This window comes from Molothrus ater, chromosome 25 (assembly GCF_012460135.2).
Source record: "Molothrus ater isolate BHLD 08-10-18 breed brown headed cowbird chromosome 25, BPBGC_Mater_1.1, whole genome shotgun sequence".
NCBI classification, from domain to species: Eukaryota; Metazoa; Chordata; class Aves; order Passeriformes; family Icteridae; genus Molothrus; species Molothrus ater.
In genome coordinates, this window is record NC_050502.2 from 263,604 (window position 1) to 284,215 (window position 20,612).

At 51.3% G+C, this 20,612-nt stretch overlaps 1 protein-coding gene across 1 annotated transcript; it reads right to left on the bottom strand.

Annotated features, from left to right (window-relative positions):
• Positions 1-19: 19 nt before the first annotated feature.
• LMOD1 (leiomodin 1) lies at positions 20-17,233 on the bottom strand. The gene is made up of 3 exons (XM_036398439.2): positions 16,858-17,233; positions 1,188-2,777; positions 20-46 (listed from the first exon to the last, which is right to left on the bottom strand). The coding sequence occupies exons 1-3, from the start codon at positions 17,116-17,118 to the stop codon at positions 20-22; spliced, it is 1,878 nt and encodes a 625-aa protein (XP_036254332.1). The 5' UTR covers positions 17,119-17,233.
• Between the last annotated feature and the right edge of the window lie 3,379 nt (positions 17,234-20,612).

Genomic DNA, 20,612 nt, shown 5'->3' on the forward strand with positions numbered 1-20,612 from the left:
GGAAAAATCCTCCCGCTCCCTACTGCAGCAGCTTCGGCAACTCCACCTGCAGGGAAGCACACCCCATTACTGGGCAAGCAATGGGACGGGGTGCAGGACTGTCACTGACATGGTGTAGGGACATCCACGACAGGGTTAGATGGGCTACTGGGGAGAAATTCCTCCCTGTGAAGGTGAGGAGGTCCTGGCACAGATTGCCCAGAGAAGCTGGGGCTGCCCCATCCCTGAAAGTGCCCAAGGCCAGGTTGGATGCGGTTTGGAGCAACCTGGGCTAGTGGAAGGTGTCCCTGCCCATGACAGGATAGAGATGATCCCCAAGGTCTCTTCCATCCCAAACCATTCAATGACCTCTTTTTCTTGGCCAGGCTGCCCGTGGACAGCCCAGCAGGGACACAAACCACCTGGAGTGTGTGAGAGGTTTCAAGGCTCCATGCTGGGACCAGCATTAGGCCCTTTTATTCCAGCAGTTATTACTGCATGGGGTACATACTTGACAATGTGTTGCCCAAGGGTGAATTTATGGGCCTCCTGTATTAGGAGGGCAGTTGCTGCCACAGCTTTCAAGCATCCAGGCCATCCTTGGCTAAGTCTAGCTGTTTGAGAAGTTGGCCACACCTCTCTGCTGGTCCCCAAGTGCTGTATCAGTACCCTCAGATCAACATTCACTCATATGTAAAGAGTTCAAAAGGATTAGTCAAGTCCAGACTGGGGCTGACACCAAGAAATGTCTCAGTTGTTTAAATGCAGATGAAACCTCTCCAGCCATCCTGGGCTGCCTTTGACCCCAGGGGCATGGGCTCAGCCACAACAAGATATCAAGAGCCCAGTGAGTTATAACTTACGGATGGGTTTTTCCTTTTGTCCCAGCCCCTGGATCCTGGTGGATCTGCCCAACACAGGAGCTCTGCCAAGGGATAGATCTGCACCTGTCATGCTCTTTGCCAAGGGATGGATCTCCTGTTGGATGCTCTGCCAAAGGATGGACCTGCTGACCTCATCTGCTCTGCAGGATGGCATTAAAGGATGGATCTTCCTTCCCCATATGCTTGGCAAAGGGATGGATCTGCCCCTGTGCAGGAGTTGGACACAACCCCACTCCAGAGAAGGACACTGCCAGAGTGACAGCCACTATGACCTCAGCCCCCAGCCCCACCCTGTGCATGGGCCCCACCTGGCCCTGCACTTGCCTTCTTGAGCTGTTTGAGGTTGCTGGAGCGAATGGCTGCCAGGAGCTGGTCTCGAGAGTTCTTCTCCTGGACTGGCAACGCCCGGTCTCCCAACTTCCTCTGTGTGGCTGGCGAGAGAGAGTTCTTCAGGTTCTCGTTGATCATCAGTGGTGGGGCGAGTGGAGGAGGAGGTGGGGGTGGTATGGTGGGTGCCCCTCCTTTCTTGGGAGAGCTTTTGGGGGAAGCCTTGGGGGATGGCTGTGGGGATGCCTTGGGGGACCCCTTTGGCAGTGCTCCAGGCTTGGGCACCTCCAGGAGGTCTTTCTTCTCCCCCCGTTCCTGTGCCAGTTTCTGCTCCTGGAGGCGTTTCTGCCTCTGCCTGTCCATGTTTCGGCTCAGCAGGTTGGTGACAGTCATGCGTGGCCCAGCCAGCTCGAAGTGGTAACCCAGCTTCAGGAGTGTGGTGTTCTCTTTCAGGAGCTTGGCAATCTCCATCTCTGTTTTCCCCCCACAGATGTGCCGCTGGTTGTGGAAACGTAGCTCTGTCAGTGTGTTGTTCTGCAACAGGGCCCGGAAAATGGCCAGGATACCCTTGCCTGTGATGTGGTTGGAGTCCAAGTTGATGCTTGTCAGCACCTTGTTGGACTTGAGCATTATGGCAATGGCAAAGGCCACGTGGTCATCAGCGCGGGTGTTTGCCAGGGCAAACACCTTGACCACAGTGTTGAACTCCAGGGCCTCAGTGAAGCGCACCAGGGTCTCGTTGTTGATGCAGTCAGAGTTGTTCACGTTGACCTCGGTCACCTCAGCGTCATTGTTCTTCACCTTCTCGATGAGCTCGTCAAAGATGCTGGAGGCTTCATCATCCTTGGCTTGATCTGCAGAGCTGCTGGAGGAAGACTTGGAAGGGCTGCTCCCGGCTGCTGCCTTGGCCTCCTGTTTCTCCTCCACCTTTTCTGCCTTTTCTGCTTCTGTCTGGGATTTATCATTCTCATCTGCCTTGGATTTTTTCACAGCTGAAGCCTTTTCCTCTTCTTTTTTATCATTTTCTTTTTTACCTTCCCCTCTTAAGTCTTTTTCTGCCTGTTTCTTTGATTCTGATCTGTTCTCCTCCTTTTTGTCCTTCCCTGTGTCCTTTGATGCTGAATCCTTTTCTTCTTGCTTTTTTTCCTTCTCTGTCTCCTCCTTTGCTGCTGAGACCTTCTCTTTTTCCTTTTTATCCTTCCCTGCATCCTCCTTTTTAAAACATGAGCTGTTCTCTTCTTCCTTTTTATCCTCCCCTGCATCTTTCTTCAACTCTGAGCTCTTCTCTTCCTCCTTTTTGTTCTTCCCTGTGTCCTTCTTCAACACTGAACCCTTCTCTTCCTCCTTCTTGTCCTTCCCCATCAGCTTTTTTTCCATGGCCTTTACTTTATCATTCATAGCTTTGTTCTCTTTGCTCTTGGTCTCAGTCTCAGCTTTACCTTTCAGGTCTGTTTTCTGAGCACTATCTTCCTTTTTCGAGTCTTTCCCCACTTTAGCATCTTGTTTCTGGGCCAGTTCTTTGGAAGGAGATTCTTTTCCTTTTTCTTCTTGATTTTTGTCTCCCTCATTCTTGCTCAACCTGCTTTCCTAGTGGGAGAAAAACACCTGGGAATTACAGAAACAGGTGCCTCTGACCTACAGACTTGCCACCCCAGTCCTGCGGTCACTGACCTCTGTCACATGGGAACATCCTGCAGCCTGTGGCTGGCCTTTGAAGAGGAATGTTTGGCCCAGCCGAGGTCCCAGCTCCAGGGAAGGGTTCAGCATGTGAGTGCCTTGAATGTAGGCAGAGCCTGCAGGACCCAGGTGTGATGAGGTCCTGCTGCAGCTCTCTAAGGCAGCTCTGCTCTCCTTCTGCCTCCAGCCCCCCCTCCCAAAGGGCTCTGGAGGTCTGCAGGACACCCTCCCTGACAGGCCATAAGCTAACAAGGTGTAGGAGCACCTTCTCTGATACCCCCTCTAAGTTACAATTTTTAAATCATTTTTCTAACTAGGGATGGAGGTAGTGCCTGTCTCCCTGTGAGCCCCAGGTGCTTTCCCACCTTTCCTAAATGGTTAGGAATGGCTGGATGCTTGGTGGCTTTTCCCAGTCTGTAGCCCAACATTCTCACACTGTCCTGGATGTGTATGCAAGCAGGGGAGAGCCCACAGCAGTGTCCCTAGTGACACTGCTGACCCAGCAGTCACTCCAACCCTGGGTTCTGCAAAACCATTCTCCCTTCAATGGCAGTTTGCACTTTTGAGCAGAAAACTGAGGAAATGGGAGAATGGCATTTATAGCTTTCTAATGCATGAGGTACTCCCAGCATATCTGCTCCCAGTGTCCAAAGACATCAAAAGAAGGAAGGGCTTGGAGAGTCTGGGGGAAGGTCAGAAGGAAATTTTGGCCATTTTTACAAGCATGTGACCCTTACCCTTGGTACAGCCTGTCCTGGGCATTGCTGCTGGCCATAGCCAACTCCAGCAGCTTGGGGACACAGCCAATGCCTTGTTGCAGCCTTCAACGAAGGCTGAAGGGCTGGGAGGGGTCTCCATCAGCATTGGTACAACCTTTGATATGGTTCTCTGGCAGTTGCCAGAGGGCAGAGTTACATGGGATATTGGGAAGAAATTCTCCCTGTGAGGGTGGTGAGGCCCTGGCACAGGCTGCCCAGAGAAGCTGGGGCTGCCCCATGCCTGGAAGTGTCCAAGGCCAGGTTGGACAGGGCTTAGAGCAACCAGGGATAGTGGAAGGTGTCCCTGCACATGGCAGGGGGTGGACTGGGATTAACTTTATGGTTCCTTCCAACCCAAACCAGTCTGGGACTCCATGACATGAAACACATCCATTCCCAAGGGAGAGGAACCAATGCTTCAGGTGGCTGAAGGGAGATGAACTTGACACTGGGACCAAGTTTGCTGCATAGTGGAGGATACTACCATAAGTTTCACATCAAGGTTTGGCAATTTAAATGCCCTTCTCCCTCCTCCACAGCTAGGGAACACACAGGTCCTCAGCACTGGCCTGGCTCATCACCTTTGCTGGAGGGATTTTAGGACTCCAGGGAAAGGAGGAAGGAAGATGCCTCTGGGAGATGCAGCTGTGATGCCTTTACAATCTCCCTGGATCCTCTCATGATCAGGACAGCACTGTGGCTTCACCCAGTGCCTGGAACCTCCAGATCTGAATCCTGACACCACAGTCTGCAGTCAGGCTGGCCTCCTCCTCTTCATCCTGGTGCTCCACAGTGTCCATGCTGGGGCAGCACAAGGCTGAACTTTCCCCACATGCAGTACTGCCAGCCCTCAGGGACAGATTTTTGTGGAAAGAACTGGCTGTGCATGGGCAGTCCTGGGGACTGTTTGTACCTGGTGTATAAACAGATGCCATCAGGGACGAGAGAGCTGTTTGTTTAGTTAAGCGATTTCTTGGCTCCTGGCGCAGGGCTGAGCAGGGACAGGAAGGCTCTTGCCAGACCCCTACAGAGCCTGGCCCGGCCTGGGGGCCCCATAGTCCCCACAGTCCCTACTGCTGCCACCCTAGGGAACAGGGATGGGGCTCCCATGCACCCCAGTCCTAGGTGCTGCAGGGAGCAGGTGATGCCACCTCCTCTGGCACTGAGCCAGGGGTCCTTCTCACCAAGCTGTGGTCTATTCTCAGCACCAGAATGGTGCACAGATGGTCAGTGACATCCTGAAGCACCTCAATGGAGGAAGAGCCCTGGCAGGAGGCCTGTGGGATGAGGACACTGGTGTTGCCCTGCTGGTACCCAACAGGGCCTCCCCAAGGTGTTTGGGAGTGCCCAGGTTGCAGGTTCCTCTGAGAAGGAACATTTATCCTCCTCAGGGCTCTGTGACATTTTGGTGACCCCAGGCTGAGCACCCATCGAGTCAGAGCCAGCAGCCTCATCTCCATGCCAACTGCTCCAGAAATCTTTCTCCTTCCCAGCCCAAGCTCACCCAGCCTAACACTGGCGAGCTCTGAATCTCCCCTGAGCACCCTGGGCACATCCAAGACAAAGAGGAGCAAAGGCTTTGGCCAGGGATGAAATGAACAGAACTTGGAGAGACGGAGAAAGACCCTGGTGAAAATGACCAGCAACCTCTCCCATGCTTGAAGAAGGTGATGGTTTACTCCAAGCAAATTAAAATAGAAGAAAATTAAATCCATGGAAAATCCCTACTTGGGAAAGGTGCTGCAGCACATGCTGGGTATGTACTGTTATGTGGTTCAAGCTTCCATTCATGGATGTGTGACCACATGTCCATGTGCTGCAGTTTGGGGGAGGAGAGACCGGGAGCCAGAGAATGGGATGTGGGAAAAGGAATCAGGAGAAAGAGAGCTGGGAGAAGTCAGGGGAAAGAAGCTGGGGGGAAAGGAGCCAGCTGTGGCCCCAGGCACAGGAACAAAGGAACGCAACAGATATGCAGTGACCATCATGGGTGTTTCTGCCACTGTGCGTAGCACTTGTGGGATCATTTGCTTACAGCAAATTTGGGATGCATCAGAAGATCCCATCTAAGAGATGCAGGTTATTGAAGAAGTGCTGGATGGTTGCAGGGATGAGAGGGGTTCAAGTTGCTTCATCTCCTGTGGAACTGCCTTGGGAGAGCACTTGGCACGCACCCAGCTCCAGTGGCTGCAGAGGGACAGGAATCGGGAGGAAAAAAATGTTCAGGCAAGAAACCAGATCTGTGTTTCTAAAACCAAGGGTCACTGTGGCCCAGCTCCATCCCTTGCTGGAGCCTGGGGTCATCTCCAAAGCAGGTCTGCTCCAGGCTCTGCCTGAGGTCGCATGGGTGCCCAAGAGGGAACATGTCCTTGTCTCCTCCTGCCTTTCCACCATCCCAGGGCTCTCAGTGTGTCCCACTAGCCCAGCACATGCTGCAGCAGCCAGCCTCAGGTGTCACCAGCCCACACTGGTGATAATTCCAAAGTCCTCACCTCCAGGCTGGAAGTGCAACTGGAAGTGGAGCTCGGAGGCAGAGCTGTGTTTCAGGAGAGAGATAAGCACCGTTCCCTTGCTCTGGAACCCCTGGCTGCCCCCATGGCCACCAGCACAGCTTCTCCTGCAGCCCAGGGCCAGCTGTCCCCTCTTCATGGCTATCCTGAGTCCTTGTCTGCTCATTTCTCTCTGCCCACTGGCATATTTACCTTGGGTACCTGGAAACCAGTGCTGCTGCATGCACTCTGTGCCATTCCCTCTGCCACAAGCACATTTATTAGGGGAATATTTTTACACAGCATGTCAGACCTTTAAAAATAAGCCTAATGAAAACAGCCTGGTAGTCGGTTGATTAATCACCAGTGTTTTGATGAACTGAAATGCCTTCCCGTTTCCTCTAAATAGACTAAAATGAGCATTGCCATGGCTTGTTAGCATTTGTAACCATCAAACCCACTCAAATGTTGCCTTAAAAGGCAAAGGAGACTGGGAGCTTCTTGCCTGGAATCCAAGCACTCACTCCAGCACTGAGCAAGGGATGGGGCTGGGGACAGAGCTGGGGATGGGGAAAATTAATCTGGAGGTGGAGTGAGGGTCTCACTTCCTGTCCCCAAAGCCCCACAGCTCATTTTGGGGTGGAAAATGGCTGGTTTAATGGCAGTTATTGATCTGGCTGCTTGTTTAGCAGGCGGAAGGTGAGCACAGTCACCCTGCTGTGCCCAGAGCAGATTCCAAACAAAAGGGAGAGGAGAGGAGAGGAGAGGAGAGGAGAGGAGAGGAGAGGAGAGGAGAGGAGAGGAGAGGAGAGGAGAGGAGAGGAGAGGAGAGGAGAGGAGAGGAGAGGAGAGGAGAGGAGAGGAGAGGAGAGGAGAGGAGAGGAGAGGAGAGGAGAGGAGAGGAGAGGAGAGGAGAGGAGAGGAGAGGCAGCTGCTGGTACATCAGTCCCTGGCAGAGGAGACATGGAAATGCATTTGCCCAAGTTTAGTCTTTGTAAGGGGCCAGCTTTCCCCAGCCTGCAGTTATTTTCAGAGGTATGTCCTGGGAAGAGCCCCTCATGGTCTCACCACGACAGGATATGCTTGGCTCAGGCAAAGAACAAGAGGTGAGGATGGAATCTTGGGAGCATGAGCAGCTCCGTGCTGGCTCCAGGGAGGAGTACCCCATTGAGGTTCAAGGAGGGCTTGGCTGGGAAGCCAGAAGACTCCCAAGATCAGAAGGGCACAGAGCTTTTGGAGTAAGTCCAGAGGAGGCCAAGAGATGCTCTGAGGGCTGGAGCTCCTCTTATCTGGAGACAGACTGGGAGAGCTGGGAGTGTCCAGCCTGGAGAAAAAAAGGCTTTGAGGAGACCTTAGAACCCCTTCCAGTGCCTAAAGGGGCTCCAGGAGAGCTGGAGAGGGACTTGGGACAAGGGTCTGGAGAAACAGACTATGGCTTCTCACTGCTGGAGGGCAAGGATAGGTGGGATACTGGGAAGGAATTCCTCCCTGTGAGGGTGGTGAGGCCCTGGCCCAGGCTGCCCAAAGAAGCTGGGGCTGTCCCATCCATGGAAGAGTCCAAGGCCAGGTTGGACAGGGCTTGGAGCAACCTGGGACAGTGAAAGGCATCCCATGGCAGGGCTGGAATGGGATGATCTTCAAGGTCCCTCCCCACCCAGACCATGCCATGATTCAAGAGTCCACAGGTTCCTCTGTGCAGGTGACTGCTGGGGACATGAATCATGCTGGTCCCCATGAGGAAAGGCCAAACCTGCACTTGCAGCTCCTGTGAAAGTGGCTCCAGGAACAGTGAACTCAACTCAACCTGCAGCCATGACCCTGGCTCGGTCTCTAATGTCACCTGCAGCTCTAGGGGCCTCTGGAAGCTGAATATGAGACATCATCCTGTGATGATATGAGAACCTCAGGAGCACAACAGGGGAAGCTTGAGCCAGGATTGGGTCCATCCCAATCATCTGTACTGCTGGGAAATCTAGAGTCAGCTCCAAGGTGGCTGATAGTGGTTTCTGCACATGCACTGCAGCCCACCACGACCCTCCTCTGGGGACCCACTGCGTCCCTCCTTTCCAGCAGCTTCCCAGGCAGGGCCATGCTGGCTGTCTGGCATGTGGATTTGGCCACCAACAAAGACTGTCCCACCAGAACCAAGCTCCTTACAAAGCAACTGCAATCCCTACAGAGCTGCAGACTTGGGAATAACACCCAGGCCAAGGGGTTGTTCTCTCTCCCAGCCTTTGCTGGGATAATAAATTCCTCCTGCAGCCTATGAGACATTTTCCAGATCATCTCTTGGCATGGCATGGCTTGGACAACACCAGCACAATTCCATTGGTCCCACACAAATCCTGAGTAGCTTTTGGTGGTGGAAAAATGGGGAAGTGGGGAAGCCCAGGAATGAGGTGGGATCTCTGAGACACAGACAGACAATTCACCAAAATCTCTTGGTCAGCTGTGGGGGTCCTAGACCACACTGGTGAGGGAAGGAAACTGTGTTGAGTTGCTTAAATTAGCAGATTTAGGGATAATTATGATCCATGACTAACAAGCCAATCTTCTTTCACTGCCTGGGGGGTTTCAGTCTGTCCTACAGCCCTTTATAGGGCTGCTGCCAAGCCCTATAAAGTCTCCAAAGCTACCACAAGACTCTAGGATTGAATCCACAGCTCTAACTTTGGGAATCACTCTCTGGAGATACCTGCCTACCTGCCAGACTCTGAGGACTCCTATGTTCCCTCTGTCCCACCCACCTATCCCAAATCCCAGCCAGAGCCCATGAGCGAGGCACCAGCTTCCTTCCACCCCTCAGTGTGACCCTAGGGCTGAGGAGGCTGAGCAGGAGCCCTGTGTGAGCTCCAAAGGGACAGGGATGTCCTCTGAGACTGTCCCACTGCATGGAGAAGCCATTGAGGTGGCTGGGGGCAAAAGCAGGGGGGTTGCAGGTTGTTTGATGTTCCTGGTATTTGGGTACCTACTTCTGGAGAGGATTGCTAGAGTCAAGCCAAACCACAACAAGTTGCCCAAGCTCTTTTCCTCCATTCCTCAGCCAGTTTTGAGTAGCCTAGGGACAACTCGGAGCCAAGGACATTCCAGAAAGAATGCTGTGTCCTTGGCTGAGTCCTGGGAGCTGCTGAACCTGGATTGCCAGTGACCTGCAAAGGAAGCAGGATTGTGAGGCTTCTGCTGGCTCTGGGACACCCTGGACAACCCTCCTGCTCCTCAGCAAATACCATGGAAAGATTTGTGGGAGACCCTGCTCACATCCACGGGGCTTCTTGAGAGGATCAGGCAGCCAAGAGTTTCTCTTGGCACATTTGGGCTCTTTTGGCAGGAAGGAAGGTTGAAAGGACCTCAGCTTTCCGCACTGAGACATACATGACCCCTGGCCATGCTCTGTGTGCTAAAGCCCAGAGAGATGTAAGCAACTCCTTGCCCTGTCCTGCTTCACATATTATCCTGTCATTTTCACAAGGAGTTCAGCTTTTCCCCTTCCCTTCTGCCCAGATCTCTCTGACCTCAAATATCACTGTGTCTTTGCATGTCTCAGGCCAATGTTTTTAAAAAGTCCCCTTTCTGAGATGTAGATCTCCAGAGACTGGGCAGCTTCTGGCCCTGATTATGCCTCTTTTTTCCCCCTGAATTAAGGCAATAAATGTTTTAACTTGGTTTCCTTTAACAGAAGAGCTCCAGCCCTTCCATGGAGATGCAGCCATTTCCCAGAAAGCTGTAAAGCCACTGAATACTATGCAAATGGAAACTTTTTTCATCTAACAAAATCAAGTTTTAGAAGTCCAGGTTTTTCTCTTCCATTTGCTGTATTCCCAGCCCTTCTACTGGCACTGCCATGGCTGAACTGGATATTTCCAAGATGAGACCTTCTCCCTGGTTGTCTCCTCTTCATCAGGGATTGAAAAGAGCAGGGAATCCAAGCAATTAACACTACAAACACCTCTAGGCTGGATTTCTGCCCAGCGCACTTTGTGGGAAGCCCACATAAAGCATTCATTGGATTTTTAGGAACAGCAGAATTGCAATTCAGCCCTAGCAAGTCTTAATCCGATCTCCATCCTCTGTGTCATAAATGCTGGATGGTCAAGGAACAGGACACTGCTCCCAGCCTCTTGGCAACACATGGGCACATCTCCAGGCCCCTTGCTGGTGCAAGTATCCAATGGATTCCATCCAGCAGCCCATGGAACCATCACAAATACCCCCTGGCAGTGGGCACCTGGTGCTGGAAGATGATCCCAGGTTCTTGCAGCAGGTGAGATGAGCCAAGCTCCAGGTGCCTACCTGGAAAATCTGGACAGTTTTGCTGGTCATTCCCTTAAATAGTTTGTGGGAAACAGGAGCACCTGCTCCTCAGGCTCTGGCACCACATGGGAGCTGCATCCCAGGACAGAGCACTTAGTAGGCATACAGCCAGGCATGCCAGGGGTCACCATCTCTGGTTCTTGGGAACTGGGGAATTCCCTGTAAGGAAGAAAATGGCAAATCACTCTCCTTGGCAGAGGCTGCCATGGCTATGCAGGAGCTCATTCCTGTGCTGGGCATGTCCAACATATGCCATGGTGCCCCTGTCAGGAGGAGGGACCCCTTGGAGCTCTCAGCAGCATGCAGCATAAATCCTAATCCAAATACTGTGCATAAGCCCTAGGCTGCTCAACACATGGTCAAGGGGTTGCACAGGACACCTCTATGACCTGGGCTGGTGCCTCTCCAGTTGTGTTTCAGGAAATCACAGAATAATGGAATCACTATGGTTGGAAAAGCCCTCTAAGCTCATCATGTCCAGCCATTCCCCCAGGACTGCTATGTTCACTGCTAACCCACGTCCACAACAGCCACATCCATATCCACACAGCTCTTAAATCCCTCCAGGGATGGCGACTTCACTTCTGCCCTAGACAGCCTATGCCAGTGCTTTACAATACTTTCCATGCAGGAAATTTCCCCCTGTTTCCAACTTGAACCTTCCCTAGCACAGCTTGAGGCCGTCTCCTCTCCTCCTGTCCCTTGTTCCCTGGGAGCAGAGCCTGACTCCCACATGGCTGCAGCCTCCTGTCAGGAGTTGTGCAGAGCCAGAAGGTCCCCCCTGAGCCTCCTTTTCTCCAGGCTGAGACCCCCAGCTCCTTCAGCCACTTCTGGGGCTCCAGACCCTTCCTCAGCTCTGTTCCCTTCTCTGGTCCTGCTCCAGCCCCTCAATGACTTTCTTCTCCTGAGCAGCCCAAAACTGTTACAGGGATTGAAGGTGTGACACCAGTAGTGCCAGCACAGGGCGTGGGCACTGCCCTGGTTCTGCTGCCACACCATGGATGGGACAGGCTCTTGTTGCTTCCACAGCTCCAGTTCCTTTCTGTTTTCATCCCTGTTTGCTCCACATTCTGGGCAGAGGAAAGGACAGAGCAGGACCCTTCACCCTCCAGGTGTGTCTGTCCCCCACCATCCTGCAAGCCACACCTTGACTTCAAAACATATGCCCTGCCACTGAGATCCTCTTGCTCCATCCTGCCACGATTCCCACACAGCAAAGGGTGGGCTGGAGCAATATGACCGGTTAATCCCAGCGTCCTGCTGGAAGCTGAGTCACTGAGATGGTTTTAGCACACAAGTGATGTCATAGTGCTGTGAAAGAGAGGGACACATAACGGACCCAGCTCTTCTCCTCCTCCATGTCTATTTATCAGCTCAACATAAACACATATTAAACCTCCTGGGCAGCTCAGCCCATATAAGCTAAACACTCCAAACACTTCCATGGACTTATCTGTATCCCTGTTGTGCTTTATGTAAACATAGAACTTGGATTTTTACTCTTTTTTTCCCAATTGACTAGAAATCCATGGGTTTCTTTCCCTGCTTGTGCCCTTAGATGGACCGTGGATCTCCCAAACTTGTGTGTGCCTTTGGCATGAGCTCCAAGTCACTGGGAACGCTTTGTGCTGCAACTCACCCTGGTCACAAAAGGAAAAACAAGGAAAGCAAAGCTTCTGCCCCCAAGGGCATCACAAAAACACTGATCCAGCTGTGAAGGTCTTTCTCACACGATTTTTTTAGGAATGCAGCTCAAAGATGCCTGTGTTCTCGCTTCCCATTTTTCAGCTGTTCTCCACAATGCAGATCCTTCTGGGAGCTGTCATGGGATTGTTCATGCTTCTATGTTAACCTTGGAGGGTTGTTTTATCATCTGTTGCAGGTAACAGCTCCTGCTGCTGCTGCTCATCCCTCTTGTGACAGGGTTGGGACTTTTGCAGAAACTCAGAATGAAACACAGAGCACAGACAACAGTTTTCATTTCTGAGCAATGAAAGGGATCTCCTGGACTTCACAGAATTACAGAATCAATTTGGTTGGAAAAGGCCTCTGAGATCACCTAGTCTGATCTGTGACCAATCCCCCCCACCTTGTAACCCAGCCCAGAGCACTGAGTGCCACATCCAGGCATTCCTTGCACACCTCCAGGAAAGGGGACTCCACCACTGCCCTAGGCAGTCCTGTCCTGTTCAATATATGACCACCCTTTCCATGGAGAAATTCCTTGTGATGTCCAACTTGAACCCTGGGAGCAGAGCCTGACCCCCACCTGGCTGCTCCCTCCTGTCAGGGAGTTGGAGAGTGACTTGTGCAGCTGGAGGGATCATCTTTGGCCTCCTTTAAAGACCAAATAGGAACGGCTCAATACCTTTGGTTTCTTTCCAAATGTGTGACTAGTTTGGATATCCTGGCTATCATCCATGGAGGAACGCAAAGCCCAGGAAGCTGCCAGCTCTATTCCTCTCTGTGTGCTAGTGAAAGTACCCACAGCTTTACCCACTGCTCATTCCATGGGCCGGAAGCCACTGCAGAAGCCTCTGGATGGATGTCCCAGTGTCACCCACCCCTTTCATCTCTTTTGGGGGGCCAGAAGCTGTTCAGAACAATTTATTATGGTCCCTTCTCTCCTGTGAGAGAGATGAGACCCTGGCACAGGTTGCCCAGAGCAGCTGTGGCTGTTCCATTCCTGGAAGTGTCCAAGGCCAGACTGGACAGGGCTTGTAGCATCCTGGGATAGTGGAAGGTGTCCCTACCTATGGCAGGGCTGGGTGGAATGGGATGAGCTTCAATGTCCCTTTCCACCCAAATCAGTCTGGGATTCTGGGATTCTTTGAACTTGATGATCTTAGTGGCCTTTTCCAATTATAAAGATTCTCTGATGAGGGAAAAGAGACCAGGTCAGGACATGGCTAAAAGAAAGGCAAGAGCTGAGAATTAGTGAAGACTCTTGGAAGGGAGAAGGAATAGTCTTGGCAGTCAAGAGAACTGAGAATTGAGAACTGAGAACTGGTTAATAAACAGAAGAGCAGAGTTTCAGTACGTGTGTTAGGGACAAACTGGGAAGATGCTCAAGGAATGATATAACTCCTGCTGTACCCTCGTTTGCAAATTCCCTCAAGTCTGAACCAGCAAGTTAAATAAAGAGCTGCTTTCTTCCCTCCAGTTATTTTAATGAAAAGATGACAAGCTTTGAGCATTAATAAAAAATTTAAATCCTGACTTGCTTGCCCGTGGTGTTGAAGAAGGGCTCACTGCTGAGGATCTCCACTTTCCATAGAGGATTAAAAATCACCCAGGATTAAAATCACCCACTTTCCATAGAGGATTAAAAATCACTCCATTTTCCATAGGATTAAAAATCACCCAGCAGCAAGTTCCAAGCCTGAGAGAGTCAGAAAGGAAGGCAGGACTTTTTACAAGACCTTCCCAAGCTCTTGTAAAAACAAATCCTTCTCCGGGACCTGCTGTCCTCTGGCACCAGCATCCTTCAGATACACAGAATTTGGATTAAATAAACTCTCTGAGTTCACTTCTTTTCCCTCTGCATCCAGACCAGGCCATAAGGAGCCTGTCCAGCCTCCAAGAAGAGAGCTTGGGGACACGGAGACATTCCCAGGAGCCTGCAGGGATAAGGATGCATGAAACAGGAGGAGGTCTTGCCTGCAGAGGAATGGGATATCTGAGAGAAAGCGAAATGGTGCTGGAAGATAACTGAACCACCTCAGCTTCTCGTGTGCAAAGGCGGTCCAGCCTCCATGAGACAAAAATACAGGGACCATCTGCACTGTGCACATGTAGAAGATTTTATCCTGTGTCTGTGATGTCTCTTCAGGAGATCTCCTTGGAGCCCTCTCTTCTCCAGGCTGGACATCCCCAACTCTCCCAGCCTGTCTCCAGATCAGCAGAGGTCCAGCCCTCAGAGCATCTCTGTGACTTCCTCTGGATTTGCTTCAGAATACTGAGAGCTGTTGATGAGAGGGGCTGGGATGGACATGTATGGGGTGATGCCTACACACCCTGGGGGATTGCCAAGCCCGTGGGAGGGCAGCCACCATGCCTGTGCTGGCTGGCACAACATGGAATCTGCTGACACATGAGAGGGATTTGTCATTGGAGACCTCAGAGCTCTGAACAGCTGGGGGAGAGTTCAACACCTGCCTGGGGTGCTCTGGATGGCTCCATGTTTTATTCCATCCTTCAGCAAAACATAGCCCTGGGACTTCCCTGGACAGAGGGGACCATTGGCCTCCTGCACTGTTTTTTCTGACTGTTCCTGTGGTCTGATGATCCCATCCCATCCCATCCCACCCATGGCAGAAGACAGCCCTACTCCACCACCAGCATGATCTGCTGTGCCAGCGCTGTAAACTGGCATTTTCTAGGTGTTAATCCTAGATCCTAACAATGGCAGGGAGGAAGGGGTGTAGGATACACTTTTTTTCCTTGGCCTCCAGGGATTGAAATAGAAGATGAAAGTCAGTTCTGTCCTATCCAGTTACTGCAACACAATCAAACTGGGCCATTTTCACTGACAAACTTGACCTGTTGCCAATTTGCTTTGTCTTCCACAGCCTGAACCTCCTTAACTCAGAGGGCTGCAGGAGATTTTCCAGGACCCCTGTGCTGTCCTCCCCTCCAGCCAGAGCCCTACACCATAACCCAGGTGTCTCTCCTCCCCAGGCCACCCCTTTCCACACCCCAAGTCTTCTCCCACTGCACACACACTCTCAGACATTTCCAAACAACATTATGTTAAATCAGGCAATTTGACAGATCTCTTTTTAACAAAATTCACAAATTTCCTCCCTTCCTCCTGGTCGTGGACACTTCCCTATGCCAATTCCCAAGCAAGCCCTCATGTTCCAACAGTTAACACTGAAACAGCAACAAGAATCCCGTCAACCCCAAATGTCCCCCCCACCTGAAAAAGCAAACTTTTTAGTGTCACCTCTTGGGATCACCTGCAAAACAGTGGTCACTGGGATGACTGGTCCTACATAAAAGCATTTCCCTCTCCAGGCAGGTTTGTCCTGCAGCACCTGCACTTCTGCACCATAGGGAAATTTTCCACTGGTGAGGAAATCAAGGCAGAGCCCTTGTGGTGAGGGGCATGGCACTCACTGTCCCCCAGCCCATGTCAAGCACCATATATAGAAGGTGAAAGCTGCTCCTTTATTCTCAGAGCCAGAGTGAGGTCCTAGGCTGCCCAGGACAGGGGTGGGAAGGAACAATTTAACCCCTTGTTCAGCTCTCCAAAATCAAGCTTCAGTTATTTTTCCTACTGGTGCAATTTTCATTCCCACTCATCCCAATATTTAGAAGGGAATAAGGGTATCTATGCCACAGTCAGGAGAGGACCCTCCTATATAAACTCCACAAATATCCAGAAAGAGAAATATCCAAGTGCTCTGTGGTAGTTACAGATTGATCACCCAGCTGGAAGACCCAGGGTACAGCTGGGTGACCTGGAATAGATCTGGAATCAGAGCCAGAGCAGAGCAGTGCCCCACAATACTTGGCACTGCTTGTGCTGCCAAAACTCTCCAGCTCCGGCACAGCAGATGCGAATCCTGCCTGCGACATGAAACCAGCCCATGACCACATGGGTCAGCTGCTGCAGAATCGCTGTTTTTCATTTTTTGGCTCAGCCTGCCATGGAAACTAGGGAAACCAGACACTTCCCAGGCTTCCACACACAAAGCACATAGCAAATACTCTTAGTACTGAGGTTAATAAATGTTACAGAAAAGCAGGACTGTCTCCCACTAAGGCACAACACAAAAAGAGGAAAAGGACTGACATGAAGCTCTCGAGCTCCAAGCAAACTCTTAAAGGATTTGCCAGGTGCAGAGAGGGAGATAAATATACCCAAATCAAACTAAAAGAAGGAATTTTAAGTGAACAATAAATGCAAAACAAATGGCACAGGGTAAAACTTGCTTCTCAATGTGATTTCCACAGAGCAGGAAACATTTTTATTCCACAAGAACCAGAGACTGTTTAATCTTTTGCATAAGAAGAACTGAAAGGATCAAGAGTCCAGAGATCTCCAAAGGAGAGGGAGGAAAAAAAAAAAGAAAAGAAAAAATGCAGCCCGTGGCATTGCTGTCCCTGCACCGGCCCCTACAGCAGCCTCCTGTGAATCCCAGCTCTGCTCCCAGCCCTGCCCAGGGATGTTAGAGAAGGGGCAGGGAGAAAATCCCTGGCACCAACACAGGTTTTGGCTTTACTAGTATCACCAGGATTTTATGGGACACCCTGTTTCCTCCCGGAGTGCCAGGACCAGCTCCCTGGTCTCTCCAGGACAGCTATTCTTCCTCAGCAAGTGCACGCCTTTCTCAGGTTTTGTGTTTTCCATCTCGTCCCTCACTCAGCCCGGGGGAAGGGGGGGGTTTGAGGTGTGTTCCCGCAGCAGCAGTGGGGGACGTGACTTACGTCTATCGAGTGCTCCCGCTGCAGGAGCCTCCTGGTGTCCTTGTCGTGGTGGTTGAGCGCCGTGTCACAGTTTTGTGGGCCAGGTAAGGAGTTTTCTGATTGGTTTGTCTGACTGCGCTCCACAGGGATGCTCCCATCCGCATCCACCACATCCAGCTCCTTTTCCAGCTCCTCCATCTCCTCTGGAGACAAAGTAGACAATAAATTGTCTATATCTGGATCTTCACTAACTTGTCGCCGGTATTTGGCCACTTTGGACATCTTGGCTCTCTGGCGAGACACGGTGGCGGTTGTGTGGTACCCAAAGCAGGAGAAAAAAAAGAAGCCGAAGCTCCAAGGCTGCTTCCCGAACGGCAGCAGGTGCTGAAGTGTTAAATCTCAGCAGCTCTCCAGCCCGAGATACGGTGGTTATCCAGAGGGGACACCCCTCGGTCCAAGAGTTGGCCAATAACAGGATCCAGTGGCGGTTCGGGCGCTGGGAAGCCAATGGAGCCCAGCGGGAGGCGGGGAATGGTGCTATCAGAGGAGCCTGAAACCCGAGGACATTCCAGGGAACCGTGCAGAGCTACATGACCAAATTTAGTCCGGAGCATTTCGCCTTTTAAAGGCAATGGGCCAACCTAGTGAGAAAACAGGGAAAAATGCACGAGCTGGCAGGCCGGGAATGGGGGGTGGAGGAGGCAGCCTCAGCCTGTGTCATGGAGGATAGGGGGCTACTAAAGTGGGCAGCGTGGCTACAAAGGGATGGGGGGAGCCTCTGCTGTAACAGTGACAGCTCTTGGCTAAAATCGGCAAGGAAGCACCCACTCCAGAGGAAGTTTTCCTCTTTCTCCCGCTGCAGCACGGGATCGGTGCTGTTAGCCGACGCGCTCTGCCCCACAGGAAAGGGCTGGAGGTGGTGGCGGTGAGGCAGACTGCTTCCATCGGAGGGATGGAGGCAGCAGGTAGCGAGTGCTCCGGGCTCTGCAGACCTGATTCCCCGGGGATTGTCAGAGCTCCTACCGACCCGCAGACCCTGAGGGGCTGTTCCCGCAGCTGCTCTTCCTCACACACTCCCACTTGCCCTCACCCAGCCCCAAAGACATCCCTTTCTTCTGCACAGAGGGAATTCCTGAATCTCCCCTGCTCCTGGTCCAGGCAGTGACCTAAGCCTGGGCTTTGGCTGGCAGCACCAACTTTCCATTTCCCTAATCCATACAGAAGTTTAACTGGCACGTGGCAGTTCTCCCACAGGGATAGGAGACAGGCTTTTCTCTCCAAGTTTACAGGCAGCCTTACCCCATGTCCAGCATTTTGTACACATTTGTTATCCTGCCAGCTTCATCCTGGTTTTCTTCATCCTTTATCATCCTCCTAATATTTACTGCCTGCTCCCAGGCCTCTCTCTGCTGATCCAAGCAAGGAACCCTTTGTTTTTTTTTGACAAAACAGGCTCCCCTAGGATTTTCCTCAGCCTAATCACCTCCTCTGCCTGTCTTCCTGGCCAGATCCCACCCTCACACAGGCACTAGGTGCTCCAGATGAATCTCCTAGTGACAAACTAGACATTCCCCATCCTGACAGGAAATGTACATTCTTGGTGCATTCCAGAATTTCCTTTATCTCCAGCACTGCAGTGCCCAGGTCGTGCTCATATCCTTCCTATGACTCATCAGCACGGCTGAGATTTTTTCCAGATTGTAAAAGAACTTGTTGGTTTTAGTTTCTAAGTGCACGAACTTAAACATTGCTGTGGTAAATTCCATCTCCCTCACTGTTTCCCTGATCCTGCAACCAGGGGGTCTTAGTGCTTGCTTGCACTAGGAGGGATGCAGGCATTCTCTTCCCCACCTGGCTTCACACACAGAGTCATGGAATGGTTTGGGTTGGAAAGGGACCTTAAAGCTCACCATGTTCCAGCCCCTACTATAGGCAGGGACACCTTCCACCTATCCCAGGCTGCTCCAAGCCCCATCCAGCCTGACTTTGGACAATTCCAGGGATCCAGGGGCAGACCCAGCTTCCCTGGGCAACCTGTGCCAGGGCCTCACCACCCTCACAGGGAACAGTTTCCTCCCAATATCCCATGTAACCCTGCCCTCTGGCAGTGGGAAGCCATTCCTCCTTGCCCTGTCCCTCCAGTTCCTGATGAAAAGTTCCTCTCCATCTCTTTCAACTCTCCTACCCCAACGCTGCCACAGCTGTGGCAGTGCTGAGGGCAACAGAAACCACACTGAATTTAGTCTTTGCCTGAATTTGCCTGAAATTGCCTGAATTTACCTGAAAGATGGCTTTTGGTGCCATCTTTGCCTGAAGAAGCCAGGTGAGTGTCTTGTTTGTTCCACCTTAATACAGCCCTGAATCTCTCTTAAGGTCCTGTCTGGTCCCTTTTCAGGATACAAGGCTGGACATGTTTTAACACTGTGTGTTTTGGAAGAGAAATTTGAGTTACAGAGTCTGGGGGTGGAAGAAATTAACTGACCTAGGGTGGACCTCAGTGGGTGTCAGGCTCTTCTCCCAGGGAACAAGAGACAGGACAAAAGAAAATGGCCTCAAGTTGCACCAGCAGAGGTTTAGGTTGGATATTGCGAAAATTTCTTCCCTGAAAGGATTTCTCAGTCTTGGCACAGCTGCCCAGGGCAGTGGTGGAGTCCCCATTCCTTGGAGGAATTTACTGGGTTAGTGGTAGTCCTGGGGCAATAGCTGGACTTGATGATCTTAGAAGGCTTTTCCAATATATACAAGCCTATTATTGTATTCTATAAATGTCCAACCCTCCAGTATTTCTACGGTATTGTTGTGCTCAGTCATCAAGTGCTTATAAGAGGTGAGCAACAAACTGGAAGCTAATTTCCCAGCTGGAAAGCACACAACAAAAAGGTAGTGAGGAATCACATCTTTGTGTCGGCCTCTTCTTGGAACAATCCAAGCATTCCCAGGTGTGCCATCCCTGGCTCAAGGGACAGGACATGTAGACAGCCCCAGGGACAATCTGCAGTGCTAAGCTAGAGAAAGAATCCTTCTGCTAAAAGGGAAATCTTGAATTTTCTCTGTCTGCCTTTCCTTCATAGTAAATTGTTGTAAACTTTCCCGTGTTGTAACTAGGTTTTCAACAGAATATAATCGCTATCAACACCTTGATAAAATCTCTATTTTGTCATTCCCAAACCTTGATTCTTGTGATGAGAGGTACCGCACACCAAATTCCCTAAGAAGCTGTGAATGTGGCCTGGGAGACTCCAAGTTTCTCCTGAAGGATCACCCATCCTTTCCTGATCTAGGAAAAGATCACCCACTCCTCCCCTGCACTGCAGAGCCAGGCAGAGGTAGCACAGAGCATAATTTTGTGGGGAAATATTCCTACATTAGCAGAAAGTCAGGGAGAGAAGCAGGGGACACCTCAAACTTGTCATGGTTCGGAGTGGATGGTCTCACTGTGATTTATGTTGGCTGTCACACAGTCCTTTTTAACTGGGATATTGGCACAGTTCTGTTAGACCATATTCCACAGGGTTCTTGGGGCTGTATAAAGAAAACAGTAGAAAAAAAAATTGTGTTTTCACCCCAGAATTAGAGAAGCTTGGATATGTCTGCATTGACTGGTCCTTCATGGGCTACCAACAGCTGGGAAGGGGGATGTGTTTACAGACCCTTGGGCCATGCTCTGAAGCTGGTTCCAGCCACCACAGTGGAATAGTGATATACAGAATCCAGAACCCCAGAATTTCTGGGGTTGGAAGGGACCTCTGGAGATCATCCAGTCTGGCCCCCTTGCC

Bases quoted from the DNA above. Each gene is read 5' to 3' on its own strand.
- LMOD1 (XM_036398439.2), bottom strand. From the start codon at position 17,118: ATGTCCAAAGTGGCCAAATACCGGCGACAAGTTAGTGAAGATCCAGAT. The intron at 2,778-16,857 runs GTAAGTCACGTC...TTCTCCCACTAG, and splicing joins AGCGGGAGCACTCGATAGAC to GAAAGCAGGTTGAGCAAGAA. The intron at 47-1,187 runs GCAAGTGCAGGG...GCTTCCCTGCAG, and splicing joins ACCTCAAACAGCTCAAGAAG to GTGGAGTTGCCGAAGCTGCT.